The sequence below is a fragment of the Rhipicephalus microplus genome, chromosome 4 (assembly GCF_043290135.1).
Source record: "Rhipicephalus microplus isolate Deutch F79 chromosome 4, USDA_Rmic, whole genome shotgun sequence".
NCBI lineage: Eukaryota > Metazoa > Arthropoda > Arachnida > Ixodida > Ixodidae > Rhipicephalus > Rhipicephalus microplus.
This window is the reverse complement of record NC_134703.1, coordinates 24,899,570-24,921,700: the sequence shown is the minus strand read 5'-3', so window position 1 is coordinate 24,921,700 and position 22,131 is coordinate 24,899,570. Positions and strand designations below refer to the sequence as shown.

At 47.8% G+C, this 22,131-nt stretch overlaps 2 protein-coding genes across 7 annotated transcripts in view; one reads left to right on the top strand and one right to left on the bottom strand.

Moving 5' to 3' along the window:
• The window catches only part of LOC142814134 (uncharacterized), a 168,951-nt gene that overhangs the window by 137,061 nt on the left and 9,759 nt on the right, over positions 1-22,131 (bottom strand). The window lies entirely within an intron of this gene.
• The window catches only part of LOC142814197 (uncharacterized), an 82,316-nt gene continuing 67,217 nt past the window's right edge, over positions 7,033-22,131 (top strand). For 4 of the 6 annotated variants that reach the window (XM_075892350.1, XM_075892348.1, XM_075892349.1 and 1 more), the window contains exon 1: positions 7,068-7,475. Coding sequence is in view for 1 of the 6 variants with exons in the window: in XM_075892352.1 (XP_075748467.1) it covers positions 7,403-7,475 (73 nt within the window). In the remaining 5 variants the exon portion in view is untranslated. Of the gene's footprint in view, positions 7,476-22,131 lie in introns of all 6 variants that reach the window. The other 2 variants (XM_075892352.1, XM_075892353.1) reach the window with 1 other exon arrangement.

Genomic DNA, 22,131 nt, shown 5'->3' with positions numbered 1-22,131 from the left:
AAAACTTAGGGAGAGGAAGATAAAAATATCTGCTTGAGCGATGCCATTCCATTGCCTCTCACTATACACTGTTGAAGCGGTTGCGGTGAATGATGAAAACTATAGGCATAGGGAGACTAAGTCGAAATGGTGGAAGGCAGGGGGAGAGGGTAGGAGTGCGTTCATTACTATGGTGACAAAAAAAATTATGGTAGGTGCGCAGTTAACTGATTCTTCGCAATGTCTACATGCATGCTTTACGCCTGGTCCATGCGACTGGATCGTATCCAGAAGACTTTCTGTACATAGCATTCATGATCTGCAGAACACACGGGTAAACACACCTCTAAGTGAATTACTATTGAATGAAAAAGAATAACCCCCGTATTCTAGAACGTCCCTCCACTCAGCGCTTCACATTCACTTGAGAAGGCCAATGGGAGCGCCATCTTTAGGCAGGGAAAGTCACTGAATATCAGCGATAATCTGCTGCGATTCTTGGGTAGCGCAGCGTCACTTTCAGCCGAGCAGTGGCGCAGTGCTCAACTCTGTCAAGTGAAGGGTGAAAGCCGAGTCGAGGAGCGTTTGTGAATACAGGGGTAAGGCGTAATCCTTTACTCGAGTAGGAGGCTGCGTCCCTGCACCACCGCAGGGTAGAGTCGTGCCTTCGACGTGAGCATGTCGTACGTGGACAAGCCACAAGCTCCTGGCTCTAGCTTTGCAGACCCAGCAGGAGCCGTTTATGCTAACATCGTTAGATCTTGCGTGAAACAATTCGCCAAGTGAACAACGCGAACTCTGACTCCAATCACGGTACTTAAGTACATAGTATAGGACCGAATGGCCGCACTTCCCTGGAACGCTTATTTCTCCGCATATGCCCATCACAATGTCCTTCATTTCGACATCAATTAAGGCCATGTCAACAAAAATAGAGGAAACCCAACATATAGTCGTTCATTTCCGCAGAAATCACTTGTTCAGTCTTCTCGCTTCACTACCCGCATCGTGATTAAGTGCCATCTGTTAAAAGACACAAAATATTTCTGCGTTATCTGCGTGATTTATTTGAATACTGTCACGGGGTCGTGACGTGAACGAAGAAAGCAGACTCGATGTTCAGATGAAACTGTTCATTTGGTCGAACTTGTGACCCATAAATGAAAAGTCAGATTATGGCCACACGCTGGCACTAATAGCGGCGAACAGAGCGTCGGCCGTCTATCAACCGCCAAGCTATAACGTCTGCCGGCATTTAAACGTGTGCAGTCAAATAGTCTAGCGCTATCGTTAGCGGTGACATAATGGAACCTGCCATGTTCCCGTTCCGAACGTAATCGCATCAGAAGGTTCTAAACCATTATCTCGATGGTTCCTTATAGTAAATGTGCGTGGTTGCGCAAGGCAGCACTTACACGTGTGATGCACCGATAAGGAAACTTGAGATAGGAGCATGGCGATACGAACACAGAAATACATAATGCGCTTGCAGATTTCTTTAACTGAAGTGTAGTGCTTGTGACAGGCTCAAGTTTCCTCATTTCCATCATATAGATGTACGTGTGCTAGAGCATGCGTAGTAATATTACGTGCATATTTATTAACATTTGTCTTACGATTGTGTCGAACAAGAAAACGAGCGCTCGAAAATTTCCCCCCGTTATTGATTAAATCTTTATGTGTTTGTGATACGTGCATGAAACAAACCACCACAAGTAATGTCCAAGATTTTTTATACAAAACACACGCTGATTCTTACATTCTTTCTTCTTGAGGTATAGCCCAGTTTTTTCCGTGGGGGCGAGCGTTTTTTTTTTTTTCAGCTTTACTGCAACCACTTGGCATTCTTCAAGGCTGTTCGCATTCAATCAATTAAGGCATGCATAATGGACAGCTATAAGTCATCCTTCTCGAGCATCGCGGTCACTAAACGGCCACGAAAAGCGGTTTTTATATATCATTGATGCGAGAGCCATGTATCTTGAACCGCAAAAAAAAAAAAAAAAGCCTCGCACAAGAACGAATGAACGATGCATCTGGCTGCTGCTGAGCTTTTACACAACAGCCAGAGGCCTCTAATTTCCACATCCCCCCGGCGGTGATGTTGTCCTTACTTCAGCGTGTGCGAGCTCGCGCCATGATGGACCATGGACCATATGCAGTCCTGCTGTGGCACGAGGCCTCGCTTCAGTACACGTCAACAACCCTTTGAAGGTGCGGTGGCATCTTTGCGGAACGGTGCATTGTGCGCTTCGTTGAGCTCTTGAGTTCCCGTTGTCTCAGTGCGGTGAACACAGCCTGCCACTCCGCTCAACTGCGAGTTACAGTACTCGTCACTGCATCTGCAGGAATCATTTATTCACTCATGCGACCAGGAAGCGTACATACATTAAGCGGAAACGCTGGTGTGGTTCTCGTGGGGGTGTGGTATTAAGGGTTGTTGCCCATACAAGGACGGCTGTTCCGGCACTATATTGTATTGCACTGTTCTTGCAGTGGAGTGCAAACAGTCCAAACAACGCTAAAAAAATGCTTACTTCACTCACGTCTCTTTTCGTTGCGATTTGAGGAAGCTGCCTCGCCCCGCCGCAATGGTCTAGTGGCTAAGGAAGTTGCCTCGTGGGCCAATATTTCGCTTTGATTCCACGAATGCGTAGGAGAATTTGATCCATATTGGCAACGGGTACTTTAATGCAGCAGCGTTAAAGACCTAGAACTATGTAACTAAAATAAATCATAAAAATCGTCGGTCCGATTGACAATCAAATCCAGGCTCTCACCGTTCTGGCGAGCAGATGTACTAGACCACAGAGCGACGCTATTGCTTAAGACTGCCTTAAAAACAAAACCGCTATATGAAGGTGATATAGCGGAAGGAGTCTTCTTAATGCATTGCTTGGCAGAGTCATAGAATCGCGCTAGGCTTCAAAAGATACGAATTGAGAAACGCGTCGGTGTTTTAGAGGCCCACCTATTACACAGCACTCAGACATGTTTAATCATCATCAGCTGCAAACGCATCAACAAAAATGAGCAGCTGCATATTCAGAATGCCCATAGACTGTCGCGCCGCCAAGCGTAATTTAGGGAAGTCCTCTTGACGATGGTCAGTACGTTTCTTAATGCTAGGTCAGCAGGCAGACGCTCCCTTGTTCGGCTGTTCTATAGCCTCAGTGTTAACCCGTTAGCAAGAAGCGAGCACTAACCACTTCGTATGTTTCGAGCATCAGCTAATAAACCGGACTGTCTGCGATACGATAAATCTGATTCATTCTTGCAAGACGTGAAATTTTCGAGAAGTTAAAAACTGTGGCAACCCGCTCTTTCGATTACAGCCCGCAAGGTACCCATATATATCAGCTTCACGAGACTTTCTGCAGCCGCATAGTTAGCGAAATGTTATCGTTGGACCGTTGCAGTTGAAACTCACCTTGTTTTACGTGCGTATAGCATTCAATTTGATTGATTGATATGTGGGACTTAACGTCCCAAAACCACCATATGATTATGAGAGACGCCGTAGTGGAGGGCTCCGGAAATTTCTACCACATAGGGTTTTTAACGTGCACCCAAATCTGAGCACGGGCCTACAGCATTTTCGCCTCCATCGAAAATGCAGCCGCCGCAGCCTGGATTTGCTCCCGCGACCTGTGGTCAGCAGCCGACCGCCGCAGCCGGGATCTGTGGTCAGCAGCCGAGTACCTTAGCCACTAGAGCACCGCGGCTGGGCATTCGTCAGTAGTGCATGAATCCCATAACACTCACTGTACGCGGAAAGTCGCACTGGCTCACGATTTGCTCTCGAAAACATGGCCGAGCTGCGTCACTTCTTTTTGTGTGTTTGATGATAGATGGCAATAGACTGCAAGCAGTTCGCTTGTGAACGGGTTTCGGGGCGAGATGTTCTCTGCACCCAGGTAAACGTTGTGAGTGATAAACGTGGTGAGTTAGTGTGGTCGAATTCGATGGGCGAAAGGAGTTTTTCAGATTGCTTTCAGCAGTGATGTTGAAAGAAACCATCGTGACGACGAGGATTTTTTACTGGACGTAGAAGATTGTCAACGCACCGAGAGTGACAGCGGCAATGAACGATCAGCTGCTAACTCACTAGAAGCGAGTTTCACTTCAGGTCCCGCCCAGCCGCGGTGGCTAAGATACTCGGCTGCTGACCTGCAGGTCGCGGGATCGAATCCCAGCTGCGGCGGCTGCATTTCCGATGGATTGATTGATTGATTGATATGTGGGGTTTAACGTCCCAAAACCACTATATGATTATGACGCCGTAGTGGAGGGCTCCGGAAATTTAGACCACCTGGGGTTCTTTAACGTGCACCCAAATCTGAGCACACGGGCCTACAACATTTCCGCCTCCATCGGAAATGCAGCCGCCGCAGCCGGGATTCGAACCCGCGCCCTGCGGGTCAGCAGCCGAGTACCTTAGCCACTAGACCACCGCGGCGGGGCGCATTTCCGATGGATGCGGAAATACTGTAGGCCCGGGTGCTCTGATTTGGGTGCACGTTAAAGAACCCGAGGGGGTCATAATTTCCGTAGCCCTTAACTACGCGGCGTCTCCATAATCATATCGTGGTTTTGGCACGTTGAACCCCACACATCATATATGAAACAAAAAGTGGTCAAATGAAATCGGTACTATGAACACGACTGTTTTGTACTTTCTCAAGATTTCGCGTGGCCCTCGATCACACCAGACGTTCTTGAAAGTTGTTCAAATACGCTATGTATGTATGTATGTATGTATGTATGTATGTATGTATGTATGTATGTATGTATGTATGTATGTATGTATGTATGTATGTATGTATGTATGTATGTATGTATGTATGTATGTATGTATGTATGTATGTATGTATGTATGTATGTATGTATGTATGTATGTATACCAATGTCAGAACACTAACCTGTTTCTGTATCATCTGAAGTGACTTCAGGAGCATCAACAAGGTATTCCTTTGTTTTGTGAACGATTAACGCGCAGGATGATCGACGACGTCATCGTGGCAACGTTATTATAATCTGACCATCAGAAGATTTAAATTGCCCACTCACTCAACAGGATGTCATATGATGCGACGAATCGTATTCCACTGACAGTCGTTGGCACGATTCGTTATTAATTAGATCAACGCTTTGCCTATGTCACCTGCCCTTATATGATCGGCCGATCCTTCGTGATGGACGACGAGTTCGGAACAAAATTGATAGTAACTTTTACATCGCATGTGCCCAGTCTTGTTTCACCATGTACGCCAGTAGTGAATCGTCGACAAATCACGAACGCGTTATTACTATGCCCGTTAAGAATTAAAAAAAAACACACAAAAGAAACTCACCCTTCTGAAAACGCAGCTTCTCAAAACACAACGGGCGGCAGACATTAGCGTGTCTGTCATAGACGCATTTATCGCCGCTCGACTAGAGCGCGTATGGACGCGTTTCGGACGGCGGGGTTTCGATGACACGTGCGGGGACGAAAGCACTACGTGGCCGAGAGGCAGCTGAGCAAGGTGCGCAAACGCAGCTGCGCCCAGAGTCCTAGATTTCCCTCTCGAGTTCTCTCGCCTCTCTCATTCTTCCTCGGACAACCTTCCCCTTCTTCGAAGGATAAGTACCCCGTCCCGTTACAATTCCTCCTGTGCGCTGGTCAGATCAAATCACTCGTCGTGCACACATGTGGCACATTTACGGCGTTATCCCTTTGTTCGTTTTAGAGAGCGTGGACAAGGAAGGAGACGATGGGGACGGTTGTTAGGGAAAGGAGGCGGGTTGTGTCAGATTCCGTACTTGGTGGGGAAACCCCGGAGTGAGTTGAGTGACCCCATCTAAGCGGGGCTTTCTCCGCGGATTACGACCACGCAACTTGGAGGGAAGGGTGAGCGTGGAAGTCGGTCAACGCGGCCCGCTGTGTCGTTCACCCGCCGAAGTCCGCGCGGGGAAAACACGTCGTGCACGCGGTTGCAAAATTAACGGAAATAGGACACGCCGCTCGCCATGTGGTTTTATACAGTTGGCTGCGAGATAACGACGAGATTTATTGTATATATTTTATTTCCTTGCGTCGTTACTTTCCTCGATATTTGCGGACCGGTACTGCTTATACACGTCTCCTGTCCTCTGAATGCTGCCCCGCCGCGGTGGTCTAATGGCTAAGGTACTCGGCTGCTGACCCGCAGGTCGCGGGTTCGATTCCCGGCTGCGGTGGCTGCATTTCCGATGGAGGCCGAAATGTAGGCCCGTGTACTCAGATTTGGGTGCACGTTACAGAACCCCAGGTGGTCAAAATTTCCGGAGCCCTCCACTACGGCGTCTCTCATACTCAAATGGTGGTTTTGGGACGTTAAACCCCACAAATCAATCAATCAATCAATCAATACTCTGAATGCCATCAAAAATGAACAATCACGCAGACATTTCATAGGCATTCGTGATACTATAGATATAGCTTACACGTGACGTCTTGGGCCTTCTGAGCCTACGGGTGTTTCAAGATAGTGGCTTTGATGACGTGAACGCAACATAAAGGTGCGACTAATCAGCTTCATTGGGATGACGACGCGGTAGGGACATGACTGGTCCCTTTGCTTGAATGACGAAAGAAGCTGCAAGTGATGTTCTGTTTACATAAATGTGGCATCCCAAACTTCCAGTCTCCCTGTGCTGGCGTTCCAACGGGCCCACTGTGCCGCATGAATATTGGGCACTGTTGCCGCAAGCGATAATAGGGATATTTTGAGCGCAGCTATACAGCAACTGTGACGTAACAATGCGTGTTTTGTCGCTGTTGCTGTGAAAACTCTCAAAATATTTCAATCATCCGATCTTGCGACTTTATTTTACCTTTCTTAGTTTATATCATCGGTTATTAATAAATTGCCCAAGTTTTCAGAAGTTACCCCACACCTCCACCAATAATGTTACGAGGAACTATTCACAACGCACAGAACTCGACGAGCAAGATGGCGCCAGTCCAGCATCAACCACAAAACGAACTTCGTCTTTTTTTTTTCATGCAGTCGCGTTTCGCGGCTGTTATGTATCAATATCAACTCAAAACGACGCGTGATAACAAGAAAAGCGCTACAAACTGCGGCGCGAAGCATGAAAAGCCATTCAGCTGCCAGTAGCGCCATACTCAGTGCAGATGATAGGCGGCTACCGCGTCATCGTTTTTCCCGTGCGCGGATGTTCTTGTGGCGCTCCGCAGCGTTGACCCCTCGAAATGGGCGCACGCGCTGCAGTTCAGGCGGACTAGCGCGGTTTACAACTGATCGAGTCACGCTCGATCGTGCGCGTTGCACAATGCGTGCCAAAGATGGGTACACGCGTACTTTGTGGCCAATATGGTCGTAGCCCGTGAACGGTTACCGGTTTCCTGCTGGCTCCTCCGTTTGCGATTCAAGAAATGGTGCGGCGCCGCGTTCTGCTGCTGCCCAACTGCAACAAGACGAAACGGGCCGCGGATATGAGGTGGCCAGGTAAGCGCGCGTGACTGACTTTCTGCTTGGTACATGATCTTCATCAGCCTGACTACGCCCACTACAGGACAAAGGGCTCTCCCATGTTCCGCCAGTCAACTTTGTCCTGTGCTTGCTGCTGCCTCTTTAGAACCGCAAACTTCCTAATCTGCATCTGCCCACCAAGCTTTCTGTCTCTCCCTAGCCCGCTTGCCTTCTCTGGGAATCAAGTTAGTTACCCTTAATGACCAGCGGTTATCTTGCCTATGCGCTGCACGCCCGGCCCATGTCCATTTCTTTTTCTTGATTGCAACTATGATATCCTTAACCCCGGTTTGTTCCCTGACCCATTCTGTTCTCTTCGTGTCTCTTAAGGTTACACCTATCATTTTCCTGTCCATAGCTCGCTGCGTCATCGCTGGTTGGCACATACCTACACGTTTTTATTGATTTGAAATGACTACAGTTTACGGGCGTCAAGCTATTTTTGCACTTCGTGCACAAGAAGCCGGTAATTAACTCGATATGCAGAAACCCTGATCTGTGGGATTAGTGAGCACGGCATGGTTACTTACAGCGCATGCTCATGAAGCAAGAACAAACAGCTCGATTGATTGATATGTGGGGTTTAACGTCCCAAAACCACCATATGATTATGAGAGACGCCGTAGTGGAGGGCTCCGCAAATTTAACAAACAGCTCGAGCAACAATCATTTGCGCCTCGAAGATACAACCGGATATGTTAGCGTCTTTTAAAGTCTGGCTTGCTACTCCGTCTTCGGTGATGACTATGGCCGATGAATTTTTCACACCCACACACACATAAGCGCGCGCGTATCTGATAATGCACTATATAGTCAGTCGCAAGCTCATTCAAAGGACGGCCTTTTGATTCAGGATATGTCCGTCATTGTCAAGGGGAGATGGCAATCTTGCCGTTTCTGTTGCTGGGGCCTGGAGGGCTCCGCCGGCCTTGGCCATCCACCGGATTTGATGCAGGAGTACGAGTTGTACTACCGCGGATCCGAATAGGTCAGTCGCGCCTCCCACTGCCCCGTACTGGAAGTATCCACAAGTTTGTGGAAGCACCTGTACGGGTGCTTTCACAAATTTCACCATTTCACAGAACACTGGGGTGTATACTTCGTGATTTGCGCTTGCAGTGAAGTTGGCGTATCGCTTTCGGGTGCCTATGTAGGTGCTGCTGATCTACAGCAGTCATTCGAATCGTTACAGCGCCGGCCTTGCCGGAAGGGTTCCATACACGTCTCAGCAGGGGAGCCCGCACTTCGTGCTTATACGCACTTCTCGCAGTGTCACACGTGGCAAACGGACCCGCCTGCGTGCCGCTTCGTTTCCTGGCACGTCCGCGTATGCAAACGCGTAGATCGTCGATGCACGCTGAAGCCCGTGCACTGACGCGTGAGCGGGGCGGACACAGGTGCTGCCGTGGCGACTGCGGCTACTGTTCCGGTTCCGCACTAGAAAACCTCTGGAAGCCCAGAAGGTATTACACGGGCACACACGGCGACCACTTTCCTTCTCGGCGGGCGACCACACGGCCTCTCCGCTCTAGATACGCCGGGCGGCCTCCTCCTGTGCTTCTGGCGCTGTGGTTGGCTCGGGTGCGATGCCAAGTTCAAGGTTGTCTGCCGTGGCAGCGACGCGTAAATACGTGGGCGTGCGTAATACGAGCCGTGTGTACTCTAATCCAATAGAGCCAGAGATACAACAGTGGTTGACTCTTTTCTGATGGCGGGGCACAGCAGCCGGTGATGATAGGCTGACATGAATGAATTGATGGTGTTTTGTGTTCCGAAGGCTGTACGTAGTCAGCAATTAGGGACGCAGCAGTGAGCCCCCTGAAGTTATTATCACTACGCGATGACTAAGCACTGTACACAAGTTTTTATTTTTTTCTGAACTCCCCCTTCCCCCCTTTTTGGCATTCTGCCTTCTGCCAAATTTGATTTTAGTTAGTGTTTGCAGACCATGAGCTCTTCGGCCACCACTGACTTTTTTTTTGCCATAAAACAGAATTTATCATCGTTAATATTTCAGATCAAGACTTCCACAGCAAGGTTATTCATGCTTCTTTGCCTGTAAGTATTCTAGCCGTCTTTATGGGATTAAGATGGTTCTTCAACGGAAGGGAAGTTATAATGCTGCATGTGCCGATCATGCGGTCACCTAGAGCATTGTACCTTTGAAAGGTAATGGCAATGGGCGCTAAGTAACAGAGAAACGATCGCATCCAAGGTATGTGACGATGTAGCCGTATGGTTCCAAGATCGCGAACATGCAACTGCACTGTTGCATTCAGTGACGATGTTAAAATACGTGATGGAAACGGTGTATGAAATTAAATTCACATAGGGACCAGTATAAAAACTGTTCATGACGGCGCCTCGACAGAGTTTGTGCTCTCAAAGTGTGTGTTGTTGACGGACACAGTGGAAGGGGCTTGAGGTGGCCGGGATTTAACGCGCCCTAAACTGGCGCCTGTCTGCCAGGAAAGACGGCCGGAATAGAGATATCCGCGAAGCATGGGCGCGTGCGCACATTCATGCCGAAACGAATCATTTAGGCTTAATGGAGCGCGGCTCTCTGTGTACGCTCTGTCATTCCTCTAGTGCACGGTCAATGTCACGTACGGGCGTGTGTGCTTACTTTTCGCACAAGCAGAGACAGAGGCCCCGCGAAGCCGCAGAGAGCGTCTAAGCTCTTGTGCCGTCAGTGGTGTGTCCGGGAATTCGCGAAACTGGATCAAGGTCGCTTGCATTCGCCTCCCAAGGGCCGGGAGATAGCGCTCCGCCTACGCCAATCACGTTCGTCCCGCCTGGTGTGCGCTGCGCATGCGCCCTCTATGTACGCACAATTACAAAAGAAGACATTGCTGACTGGAGAGGCCAGACCTACAGCTTGCTCAGTCGGAATGGAAGTGTGTTATGCATGCGGCTTACCTAAATGATTTTTTGGGTCGGGACTATGGCGACATTGCAAATGACAGGTGCGCAGCCGAACTAGAGTAAAGTATGGGTGGACACGGAACCGCAGTTGCAGAGACAACGCTGCGTACGAAGGGCTAAGGATGCTTGCCTTCTTGGGGTGGAACCCAGCTACGAGAGATAAGCGTGTAAAACTATGTCGGATGTGTTTATCTTTTTTTTATCTTCATGTCTGACCTTCGTTTCTCCTCACGCCATGAGATCAAATGGACCACTGTAGATTGCAGAATTATTATTTCGGAACTGGTCGGTTCCACCTCAAGGAATGGAACGACGTGGTACTCGTGGATTGGTCCATACCATGGTTTATGTGCACAATGACAAAGGAAGAAGCCTGAGAGAGGGGGGCAAGAGAGATCATGGCGCTCAGACCGATTGTGGGGAAGCTGTATAGAAGATCAAAACCAATAGCAAGTGCCGGAAAGGTTTGAGTACGAAATCGCGCAAGAGTGCCAGGTCATGGCGAGCACCAGGACTTAGTGGACTTGCAACAATGGCATTCAATGAGGCCATAGCGCTGAAAACACAGTTATTAAGGAATAGATCAGGATGTGTGCTCGTCCTCTTTCTTGGTCCCTGTCTGTCTATACAGCGCTATGGCTTCATTGCACGTAAAAAAAAAACAACTAGCCCAAAAGTCTGTTCTCTGGCGGGGATGAGCCGCGGTAAGTCTTTTACTGTGGCAGCAAGAACTCCTTTTTTTCCTTTTGTTTTTTTTTCTCTCAATGGTCGATATACGATCGCGGCCACGTGTGAAATCATTGTCTATACGCTTATGCGTAAAAGACGAAGCGCACTGCATGCTTCAACATGACTTTTTTTCTTGTATTGGAACAGGACGTTATCGGCTGATCGAGCTTGGAGTCAGAGCGAAATTGGGAACTGCCTCCACCCATGTTATAGTCTTGTTCCCTTCGCATGCGCTAGCTCTTCTTTGCTGGCTTACGTTTGCCCTTCTTAAGTCATTCGCATAGAAACAAACTGATATATCTGCAGTAAAATGCGAACGGCGCAATCTTGAGTTGCACGAAGGAAGCAATAATAAAACGGTCGCCCAGATGGACCGACAACGGCTCGGCAGTGACGGCCGTGAACCGGTTCGGCGAACAGGGGGCCGAGTTTTTCGGTGAAGCGTGTTTATGCCCCTGACATGGTGGGCGTTTTCAGGCAACCTCGCCGACGTAAATTGTCCGGAGACGCCGCAAATAGGAGCAGCAGTAAATATACGTTGAATGCGAATCTCCACTTTCAAAAATTAAAAAAAAATTAAAAATAAGGCAGGCTCGCGCTAGTGGTGCCAAGCATGAACGAAGTGCGCAGCTGGGCGGAAGCTTCTTTCTCTTTCTTTCTTTTTTTCTCTGTCTTATTCTATTTCTTCCTTTCTCTTTCTCTGTGTATACGTATTTCATTCCATTTCTCGCTTTTCTATCTTTCTATTTCTTCATTATCTCTCTATTTTATTTTCTTGATTTTTTTCTTTCCATATGTCTTTCTTTTTCTGTGTTTCCCAAGTTTCTTTCTTTCTCTACGTTATGCTTTACTCTTTTTTTTTCCTTCTCACCCCAAACAATCCCAATCATCTCCACTTCCATTGCTGTACTACAAAAGGCTTTGTTTTGCAATAGCGTGCCTATAGACCACCGGCTGGTTACGGTGCTCGCCTACGTATCGTGCGTGGGTTGGAATCCCACCTCGTCTAGAAAAATTTTTTCACGAATGATTCTCGTCTCTCTCTCTCTCTCTCTCTCCCTCTCCATACTCTTTCTCATGCCCATATGAGTTACAGCATCCCCCATCGGACAAAACAGCGCAGTGGGTGAGCACGCGCCGGACACACATGTTCGGGGCGCGGTCGAAGCTTTAAGATGACGAGGACGGCAAAAAGAGCGTATACAAGTATCACGTTGCACAAGCCATAAAGGTAGCAGCCATTCATGATGGTGATCGTTCTTACGATCGCGTAAGAGTATAACTAAAAGAAGAACAGCTGCGTTGTAAAAGAAGTAAATGAACAGCCTACTATAAAGGTGGGGTGCCACGCTGGATGGTGCTAGCCGAAACAGTGTAAAATTGCGCAGGTAGAGCGACATAAAGGACTGGCTGCCCTGCTTTGCGCATCGTCTGTTGTGCGATGCATCTATAGCACCGTTCGTACGTCTCCTTAGAAGATTCCTAGCGTTTGTGAGTAAAAATGAGCGTAGGTATAGAAGCATGTTGGTACGATATTTTCAATAATTTATTTTTCAATCAAACATTTAATCACTTCAGGAAGTATGTGCAGAAAAAGCTCTTGTGAGCTTCACAGGTAAACCCAGAACCTACGCATGATTAAGATAGAACGACATGCAGGTGTGAGTCCTGCTCGCCCAATCGAAGTAGGAATATTAGTGATGCTGTTCATTCAGTGATGCCCAACAAAAAGGCAGCGCATTAACTGTAGTACCTGCCCTCCTGCACTGACCACAATAGAAAAATTAAAGCCTTGCAAGGATACACGTGAAAAAAATGTAAAATTAAAAGCTTTTGGTTGGATTGGAACAGAGCAGCTACCACGTATGCTTCGCAAGGGCGAACACTTTAAAAATGCCTTGCGGGCGAGTTAGTGTGTGCATGGTTTGCGCGTTTTAATTAGAGTCATTGGCTTAATGGGTTCCGCCTGTTTTAGACGCGCACCTATACGTGTCATACAGTGACAATTTGTACAGCGTCTCACACTACGTTTAGTTATGAATAAACTAAATGAGAACGCGAAACAGAGTGGAACAGCTTTCGCAAGCGATAAACCGGGAGTACAATCTCGCGTTCGTTATTATACGGTTGCGAATGAGTGTTCAGGCCCGGTGCTAAATGTACAAACCGAAGTTGTGCCGACGTTCAGTGTACCGGCGCAAATAAAGGCGAAGGACCATGTTTTAGCTAGTCTTAGCTCACTCGTATTTGAATTATGCGTGACTACACGTGTCACTCTTTTGAGTCTGTCGTCTTCGTGAATCAGAGCGACAATTACGAGGTTCTTCCGAGTTCCACTCAGCTATGCAACTTTCCCGGTCATATCTATGCACTCATTTGCACTATCATGATTTCGTCAAAAGTGGAGTCGCTCTTAGTTTTTTTTTAAAGCTGGCTTTGCGTTTTCAAGTCTCTCGTATATTACGCTCAACGTGGGCGATTAGGTGCCCATCAGCCTTCGTCTTGGCCTTTTTAAAGACGATAGCCTTTCTTAGGCACCTTCGACGCAAAAATTTTTATCTGTCTGTCTGTCTGTCTGTCTGTCTGTCTGTCTGTCTGTCTGTCTGTCTGTCTGTCTGTCTGTCTGTCTGTCTGTCTGTACATTTGTATGTTTGTCCACTCCTAACTGGATTGGATACTAGAAACGGCCGACCCCATCCGCAGCCACCAATGATGCTGAAGGTTCAGCGTTCATACTTGTGCAATTGTCAATTAGAGAGCAATTATTGCGCATGCCTGGGGCACCATAACAACACGTATATATTCTGCATGTGCATCTTTTACTAGAAAAGGCATACATAAGTAACTTTAAGGACCGTAGCGCTTATCACGCTGCTCTGGCCATGTAATGCTTGCACGAAAAAACGAGTGTTTCCAACGCTTTGCTAAGACGAGACGGTGGTGGCAACTGTGCCCGTCGCCTTGCGTTCTACACCTTATCACCTCCGAGACGGGCGCGCACACCCGTCTCAGAGCCACGCGCTTCCTTTTTCCAAGAAAACTGCCAGATGGCGCGCATGTCTCACGCGTGACGTGACTTGATGCGTGCGTTCGCCTCCGCTGCACGCGCGAGGTTCTCTAACGCAGCGCCTCCAGAATACCGTTCACCGATTTTGTTGCGCAGAACATCAAATAAATGTTTTTTAAACGACAATCTAACGATAAAGAAATACAAGCACTCCCCTTGTTGAAGACCTCCTAACCCATGACCCCCCTTGACTTTGTCGCTTAAAATCACTATTTTGAGAGGAAAACTCAATGTCCGGGTTGCGGTCACACGGGTTGCGTGGAAACGCGTGCCTTACCCAAGCAAGAGGCGTCGGCCTACTTTCGACTCGCTCTTAATATTTACGCTGTAGTCCTCCCTCCCTATTTTCTGCCTCGACAGGACGCACATACACACACGCACGCAACAAGATTATGGAAAGTTAGGCGCGGCCAACGCCCTCTGTGAAACATGTTCCCGAAGCCGGCTGCATGCCGCAGCCTTCAGCGGCTGTAATCTGCAGCTGATACGTTCAGCCCGCTATGCCTCGTATACGCCAGCTACATGCGTGTACACGGCGCGATTTCGGCGGCGGGTGTCGATATAAGGCCGGATATATGCGGCCGTCACTGACGTGAGGGGTCAGCGGTGTCACAAAGTGGCGCCCGCTCCGAAACGGATCCGGTCCCGCTTATCAGCCAAGCCGCGATCCGCAGACAAGCAGTAGTGGTCCGAGGGCCCCCGAAGACAGCCGGGGAAAAAAAAAAAAAGAATTTTCTCCCGTGACCCGCTAACCCTGAGCTGTGGTAGCTTGCCACCACACACAGCGGGAGAGCGTGAGATGAAAGAATTGAAAAAAGCTACACACCAGCGTGTTATATGCGCGCAGCCGCACTGTTCTCTGCGTGCTTGTACGTCATGAACGAAGGGTGCGCCTTTTTGTTCGTGTTTTTTTTTCTTCAGGCCGTTCCCCCACTCTTGCCGCGATTTGGATCCGGACCACGTCTACCGTGCCGCATACATCATCGGAAGGAACCGAAGGAGGAAGTAAAAAACGATGGGCCAGTCACGGAGCGAATTACCGGAAGCGTTGCACGCTGTAAGGGCAAGGGGCGCTTGGTTGTTTCGAGTCAACGAGACCTATCTGGAATTGAAGGCGAGCCGTATTGAAGGCACCCCTACTATTCACGAAGAAGTGAGTCAAGCAGCGCGGCGTATATGAACGAGGTGGTGATAGTTCGTGACTTCAGCTTCATTGCATTAGTATTCACGGCGGCGTTCGGAATGAGACGAATCGGGTCGAATCATATATGATACCTTACTGACACTTCCCCTGCAATGGTTGGGTAATCCTATAACATATCGTGCAGGCATTGTTGTTGGCCGCATTGAAAACTGTTTAACCAAATAGCCGCGAGTGTTGATTGCTTTGTTTTTATTTATTCGGTATTTATTCGGGTTTCACCTAAAAAAATTGCCCGCAGCTTCCCTCGGGGGAACACTGAGGAGGATGCGGAGCATATAATTGGTTAACGGGGTGTTAAAGTGCGACTTACTTGGGTCGATGGCTAAATTGGTTAACGTGGTTGTGAAATGGGGTGTTCAATTGCGACTTACTTGGGTCGATGGCTAAATTGGTTAACGTGGTTGTAGGAGGGGGTGTTAAATGAGTGAACACGTACACACGTATGCGAAAGGGCGGCGCTGGTCGAAGGGACGTCGATCATTGTGTTTGTGGATTCGTTGGAATTCATTTCACCGCGACCTTGGACGTCGACGCGCCGTACAAACCAACCGACGAGCGGCAACTGAGCGAGCGAGCGCCGACCTTGAGTATATATACAGCTCGACGGCGCATGCACTGTCAGCTGTTGAATGTTCTCGAAGCGCGACGCCACATGCGCGTCCACTGGAGAATCAGGAGAATTGTAGATGTCGAACGCGGTGTGTAGAGGAGGAAGGGTGCACAGATGGTGGAGGAGTGAAGCACGCGCGGTGTGTAGAGGAGGAAGGGATGCACAGATGGTGGAAGAGTGGGCGACGGCGCGACGGCGCATGCGCGCGCGTCAGCTGTCGAATGTTCGAGAAGCGGTGCGGACGGCGCGGACGGCGCGGACGGCGCACTACAAGGCGCGAGTATAAGATGCTTCCGCATCTAAAATCTGCCATCAACCTTCGGCGCAGTGCGCACACTGCCATGTTTGAGAAGCACTGCGATTGCTTCAGGTTATACTGTTGAGACTACGCGCTGGACGCGAATAGTCAAGTTTATTTGAGAGCTTACGTGAGCACCGGTGATAACAGCGGTTATCGCCGGTGCTCACACACCAAACGCAACCAAATTTTTAATAACGATCGCGAAAACTGTGGCATTACGTTCACGCGTCGATTGCGCCATGCCGCGTATCTTCGTATAGCGACGCTACGTTTGCGGAGATGAAGACGTCGTTAGAATACCAGCTTAACTGGTGGCGGAGTTAAAATTTTATCTGAATTGCTTCACCACTTCCAAACTTGCTTTATGCATTCGCCTACGATGACTCGAAAGCAAAAGCCGTCGTCCTCATTGAATCGATGCATTGATTCTCAGTAGCTCAATCCACCCCCCCCTTCTCACAAATTTCTGCGTCTGCCGCAGTTTTGCCAATGGTCGCATTTCGATGGAGGTGAAAATGGTGAAGGCTCGTTTAGTGCGCGATGTCGTTGCACGAGAAAGAACACCAGATTGTCAAAATTTACGGAGCCCTCCACAACCGCAATTTACGGAGCCCTCCACAAGCCCATTGTTCATCATGCAACTGCACCGGATGAAAAGTGAATTCAATTGAAGCGCTGCACGCATTGTTTGAGTCAGGCTGTGACAGAAGCGGTGTGCGCATCAAAGCGCGGTTCCGGTCTGGCGTACGCAGCCCCGCTTCTGAAGGCAGAGGGTGAGAAAGTGCACCACGCATTTTTAGTTTATTTAGTCACTTATGAAACAGACGGACACTTCCATTTGGGCATAAGATTGTCATTTAGCGCAAAAAAAACAAAGAAACAAACGAGCGTTATTTCTGAAGTTTGACATAGCAGTCATGACTAATTACAAACTGGTTTCATTAAAAATGTGGAGGGCGTGAGTGAGTTGCGGGAAGAAAATAATGCGCACGAAAACATCAATATTTCTAGCTGCGGATAATTTCATGTACAGCTTTAGCCATACACGGTGATCTACTCGCTAAAGCACTCGGCTGCTGACCCGTGGGTCGTTGGATCGAATCCCGAAGCCTACAGTGTCTCTCATAATGATATGGTGGTTTTGGGACGTTAAACCCCAATTATTATTATTATTATTATTATTATTATTATTATTATTATTATTATTATTATTATTATTATTATTATTATTATTATTACAGCTTAGCCCTGTAATGCCACTACAAAGTTACACAATAGTAAAAACTAAGAAACCCTGTTCACTTCGACTTGTGGTTACAAGGGAAAATACAATTTGATTTCTACGTTCATTATTCATTAGTTAGTAATCATTATTCAAGTGATTCATCAGTGATTCATTAGTAATCAAGTGATTAATTAGTAAGTAATAAGTTTCCGAGTTATCTCCAGATGAAAGCTTTCCCCGGGTTGCCGAAAGTGCTATCTTTACACGTCTCGTTAATACTTCTCATGCGCGAAATGAATTTAAGCGGGTCGACATAGCACGTCATGTGGTAGATTGGCTGTTACATGTTTCATTTGATTGATACGCGGGGTTTGACGTCAAAAAACCACCATATTCTTGTGCGAGACGCCGTAGGGCTCCGAGAATTTCGACCACCTGGGGTTCTTTAACGTGCCCTCAAATCTGAGCACACGGACCTACAGCATTTTCGCCTCCATCGAAAATTCAGCCGCCGCTGCCGGGATTCGATCTCGCGACATGCGTGTCAGCGGCTGTTACAGGGTTAGGCACAACTCACGGTCAAGTAGTCAGGAAAGCCAATAAACCTTAGATGTAATAAACAAATTGTTAAAAAGTAATGCAACGGTCGTTTCCTTCTTCATTATTGTCTGTTAGCCTTACGTAAATGTTCGTGTGCAAATGTGGCACGTCCAATTTTCTACTCGATGCATAGGGAAGGAAGCTAAGTGGTAAAAGGGAAAACGCGAACCCTTTGACTTATACGAGAGTGCAGTGGCCGTGTCATGCGATATATTTTTTAACATGTGCGGCTGCTTCCAGTACATTGAACGAGATAAAGGTGACAAAATTGTATAGATACATGCTAGATTACCACTTAGTTCACGAGTCACACGTGTGTGTCCGACATTCTAGTTCGTATTGAACAGCGTCGCCGAAACAGATGAGGTATCGCAACCGCTACGCCTAACCAACGAGAGATAAGAAAAAAAAAAGACTAAACATAAATGGTCCTTCTTTCTTTGTTAGAAACAATAATAACGACAATTGACAGACAGTTATGCCAAGGAAAGTATAGGGAACGCGTTATTTGAACGTCGCTGCTTCGGCTCCTGCCCACGGCAAGTTATCTTCTCATACACTTTTCTTTCTTCACATTTACATTACAGTTACTTCTAATATTATCCCCTATACGTTCCTTGGCATGAATTTCAGTCAGTTCTCGGTGAAAAAGCGAGATAAATTCTCTAAGCAGATGCTGCATTGGTTGACCTCACAATTGTCCTGATATTCAACTCCAGATAACGGTAACCCCCTAACCTAAAGTGAAACAGGCAAGCTGCGTCACAGATGGAGGTGTGGACTGACGCAGTCCAGGAACCTGAGCGAGGTCCGGCCGAGGCACCTGGTTGTACAAGTACAAGTGCACGTCCCCCCTCACTCCCCCTTCTAATTAATTTTTTATTTGTCTATTAAGAATCTCCCGCATTACCCTAGAGCGTCTCTTTCACTGGCCTCCTTTTGTAGCTTGCCCTCCTACGCGGTTACCCTCGCTCTCTCTCGTAAAACCTTCTCACCCTAACGAATGAATTCATCTGCATAACCCTGTTCACATCTCTGCGAACCGGCCATCATGGCGCTGGGCTCCCCTTTGCTGAAGCAGCACTACTGCCGAGGAATATGTAAGAGTTCGCTGAGGTGGCGCCAGGGTTTTCCTCCTGGTCACGAGGACGAAGCAAAATAATGTAATAAACGCTGCAACCGCAGAGAAGAACGCAACGCGGAAAACACGAATGTGAGAAGAAGAAAAAACGCACAGCTGCCGCACGTACATTGGTGTATAGAATGGGCTGGTGTGAAGGCCGTCCCAGATAAGTCCCGGCGTGAGTGTGTTTACATCGTACCTCCCATCCATGTGCGCGAAGACTCGGACGGTGCGGCGTGCGTGTACCGCTGAACCAAAAAGAAGCGCTGCGTAGTGTATACTGCACGCGTCATGCTGTTTTTCGGAGCCTCAGTTGAGTGCAACCTTGCTCTTATAGGGAACATTTAGCATCCACAGGCTGCGTCAAAAGTTCGAAGACCACTAGACACAAGAAGCTGAATATTCCCCCTGCTTCTTCAGGCAGCTCTAAATTTGGATTTTAGGTCTGTACTAAAACACGCTAACAACATGTACGCTGCTTAGTTCGACAGAATACAGTCACAAAATGCTGCGAAATTCAAGGTTTTCTTAGATCTAGTGGCCTCCTATAAACATTTAGTACCGACTGCATGTATAAATTTGAGTGCATTAATGATTGACTGGTTTCAGGACCTCTGTTGCGCTGTTAATATATACCATTTCCCGAAAAAAGTAAATGAGCGGCAATTTATAGGAGCGAACGCTCAGCAAACTAGTGTACATATTTGAACAACAATTTCAGTTTCCATTGATTGCTGTTGTTTTAGACTTATGAAGGCAATGAGAGCCTTCGCATCGACTATATTTAAATAAGACGCCCCCCCATCATTGGGAAGGGGGGGCGTCTGCATATGCATTTTCAATATCGCAATTTCTTTTTCACGACAGAAAACAAAAACAAATTTTAAGCATATCTACATTGCACGTAATTTATTTTGCTACTTGAATAGTCGTGCTGGCTGTCTCATAAGCACTCGCGTTACAATTCACTTCTGGTAATTCCTTCTTGATAATATATCAACGTATGCAAATACTTTTTTTGTAAAACTACTCACGAATGAAACAGTCTTCCAAAAAACATTGTGACCGCCCCTTCCACAGCGTATCCTTCCCTTTTAAAGGAGTATGCGGTCACACAATGATATTGTAAGCCGTGATTTAGGTATTTTTGATTTGTTTTTATTTTTGTGTGCAGTGCAATTAAACTTGTCCCCACTGATTAAAATGTACTTTGAATTTGTAAACCCCCCTACAACAATTCCACCAGAGGGCGCTGTGGGTATAAGTGTAAATAAATATATTTGTCAGCGCCGTTCTTTATTTCAACGAGCACAGACTATAAACACCAATTCTGAGATTTCTAAATTTTCAAATCAATTTGTGACGTTCTGCATTATTTCTCTTTCGACATTTGCCTCCTATCTCCTTCCTTATTTCATTTTCGCGAGAAGAACGCTTCTTTTTTTTTGACTTTCTTTCTTTTTTCGTTACCGTGCGTTAAAAAGAATTTAAAAAATACGCCTGGCGCTGCGTGCAGGCTGGTTTCGCGATAGTGCAATCACCGTTACTCCCAACGCCCTCACAATTGATCGCTCCACTGCGTGCGCGTGCGCCAGGTGCAGAAACAAAGGGGACGAGATCGAATCGGGACGGACAGCTCTGACACGTTTATAACAACGGAGGCACGTATAACGCAGTAAGCCGTTTTGACGGCGCGGTAAAAGTGGAGTAGGTTGATACGCGTGCTCGCCCGCGTGCTCGCCGGCTCTCTGCAGTGGTTGGTTGGTTGGTTCCTCGACACCTTGGCGCAACCCACCTAGGGGCATAGGCCACGAATGGGACGGTGCCTTGCTCTTTAAATTAGTTCACTTCTCGAAAGGGAGGGTTGGATTAATTAGGTAAAGTAGGTAATAATTGAGAGTTGTCAGATTTCTAAACAAACAAAAAGACACTTGAAAAGAAAAACATAATAAACACGCAAAAAAGAAAAAAAAGTCCATACATAAAACAACTGAAGTTATCTATTTTTAGCACTCCATTCTTTTAGGTTCTCGTAAGAAATTCGTGACAGCGGTAAAAAAAAATTGCCCGCAGCTTCCCTCGGGGGAACACTGAGGAGGATGCGGAGCATATAATTGGTTAACGGGGTGTTAAAGTGCGACTTACTTGGGTCGATGGCTAAATTGGTTAACGTGGTTGTGAAATGGGGTGTTAAATTGCGACTTACTTGGGTCGATGGCTAAATTGGTTAACGTGGTTGTAGGAGGGAGTGTTAAATGAGTGAACACGTACACACGTATGCGAAAGGGTGGCGCTGGTCGAAGGGACGTCGATCATTGTGTTTGTGGATTCGTTGGCATTCATTTCACCGCGACCTTGGACGTCGACGCGCCGTACAAACCAACCGACGAGCGGCAACTGAGCGAGCGAGCGCCGACCTTGAGTATATATACAGCGCGACGGCGCATGCACTGTCAGCTGTTGAATGTTCTCGAAGCGCGACGGCGCATGCGCGTCCACTGGAGAATCAGGAGAATTGTAGAATGTTCTCGAAGGGGAGAAGCGCGCGTGGCACAGATGGTGGGCGACGGTGCATGCGCGCGTCAGCTGTCGAATGTTCGAGAAGGGGGAGAAGCGCAACGGCGCATGCGCGCACGTCAGCTGCCGATGTTCTCGAAGCGCGACGGCGCATGCGCGCGCGTCAGCTGCCGATGTTCTCGAAGCGTGACGGCGCATGCGCGCTACATTATACACCTAGCGAATGTTCCGTGAAGAGGAGAAGCGCACGCGGTGTGTAGAGGAGGAAGGGTGCACAGATGGTGGAGGAGTGAAGCGCGCGCGGTTTGTAGAGGAGGAAGGGATGCACAGA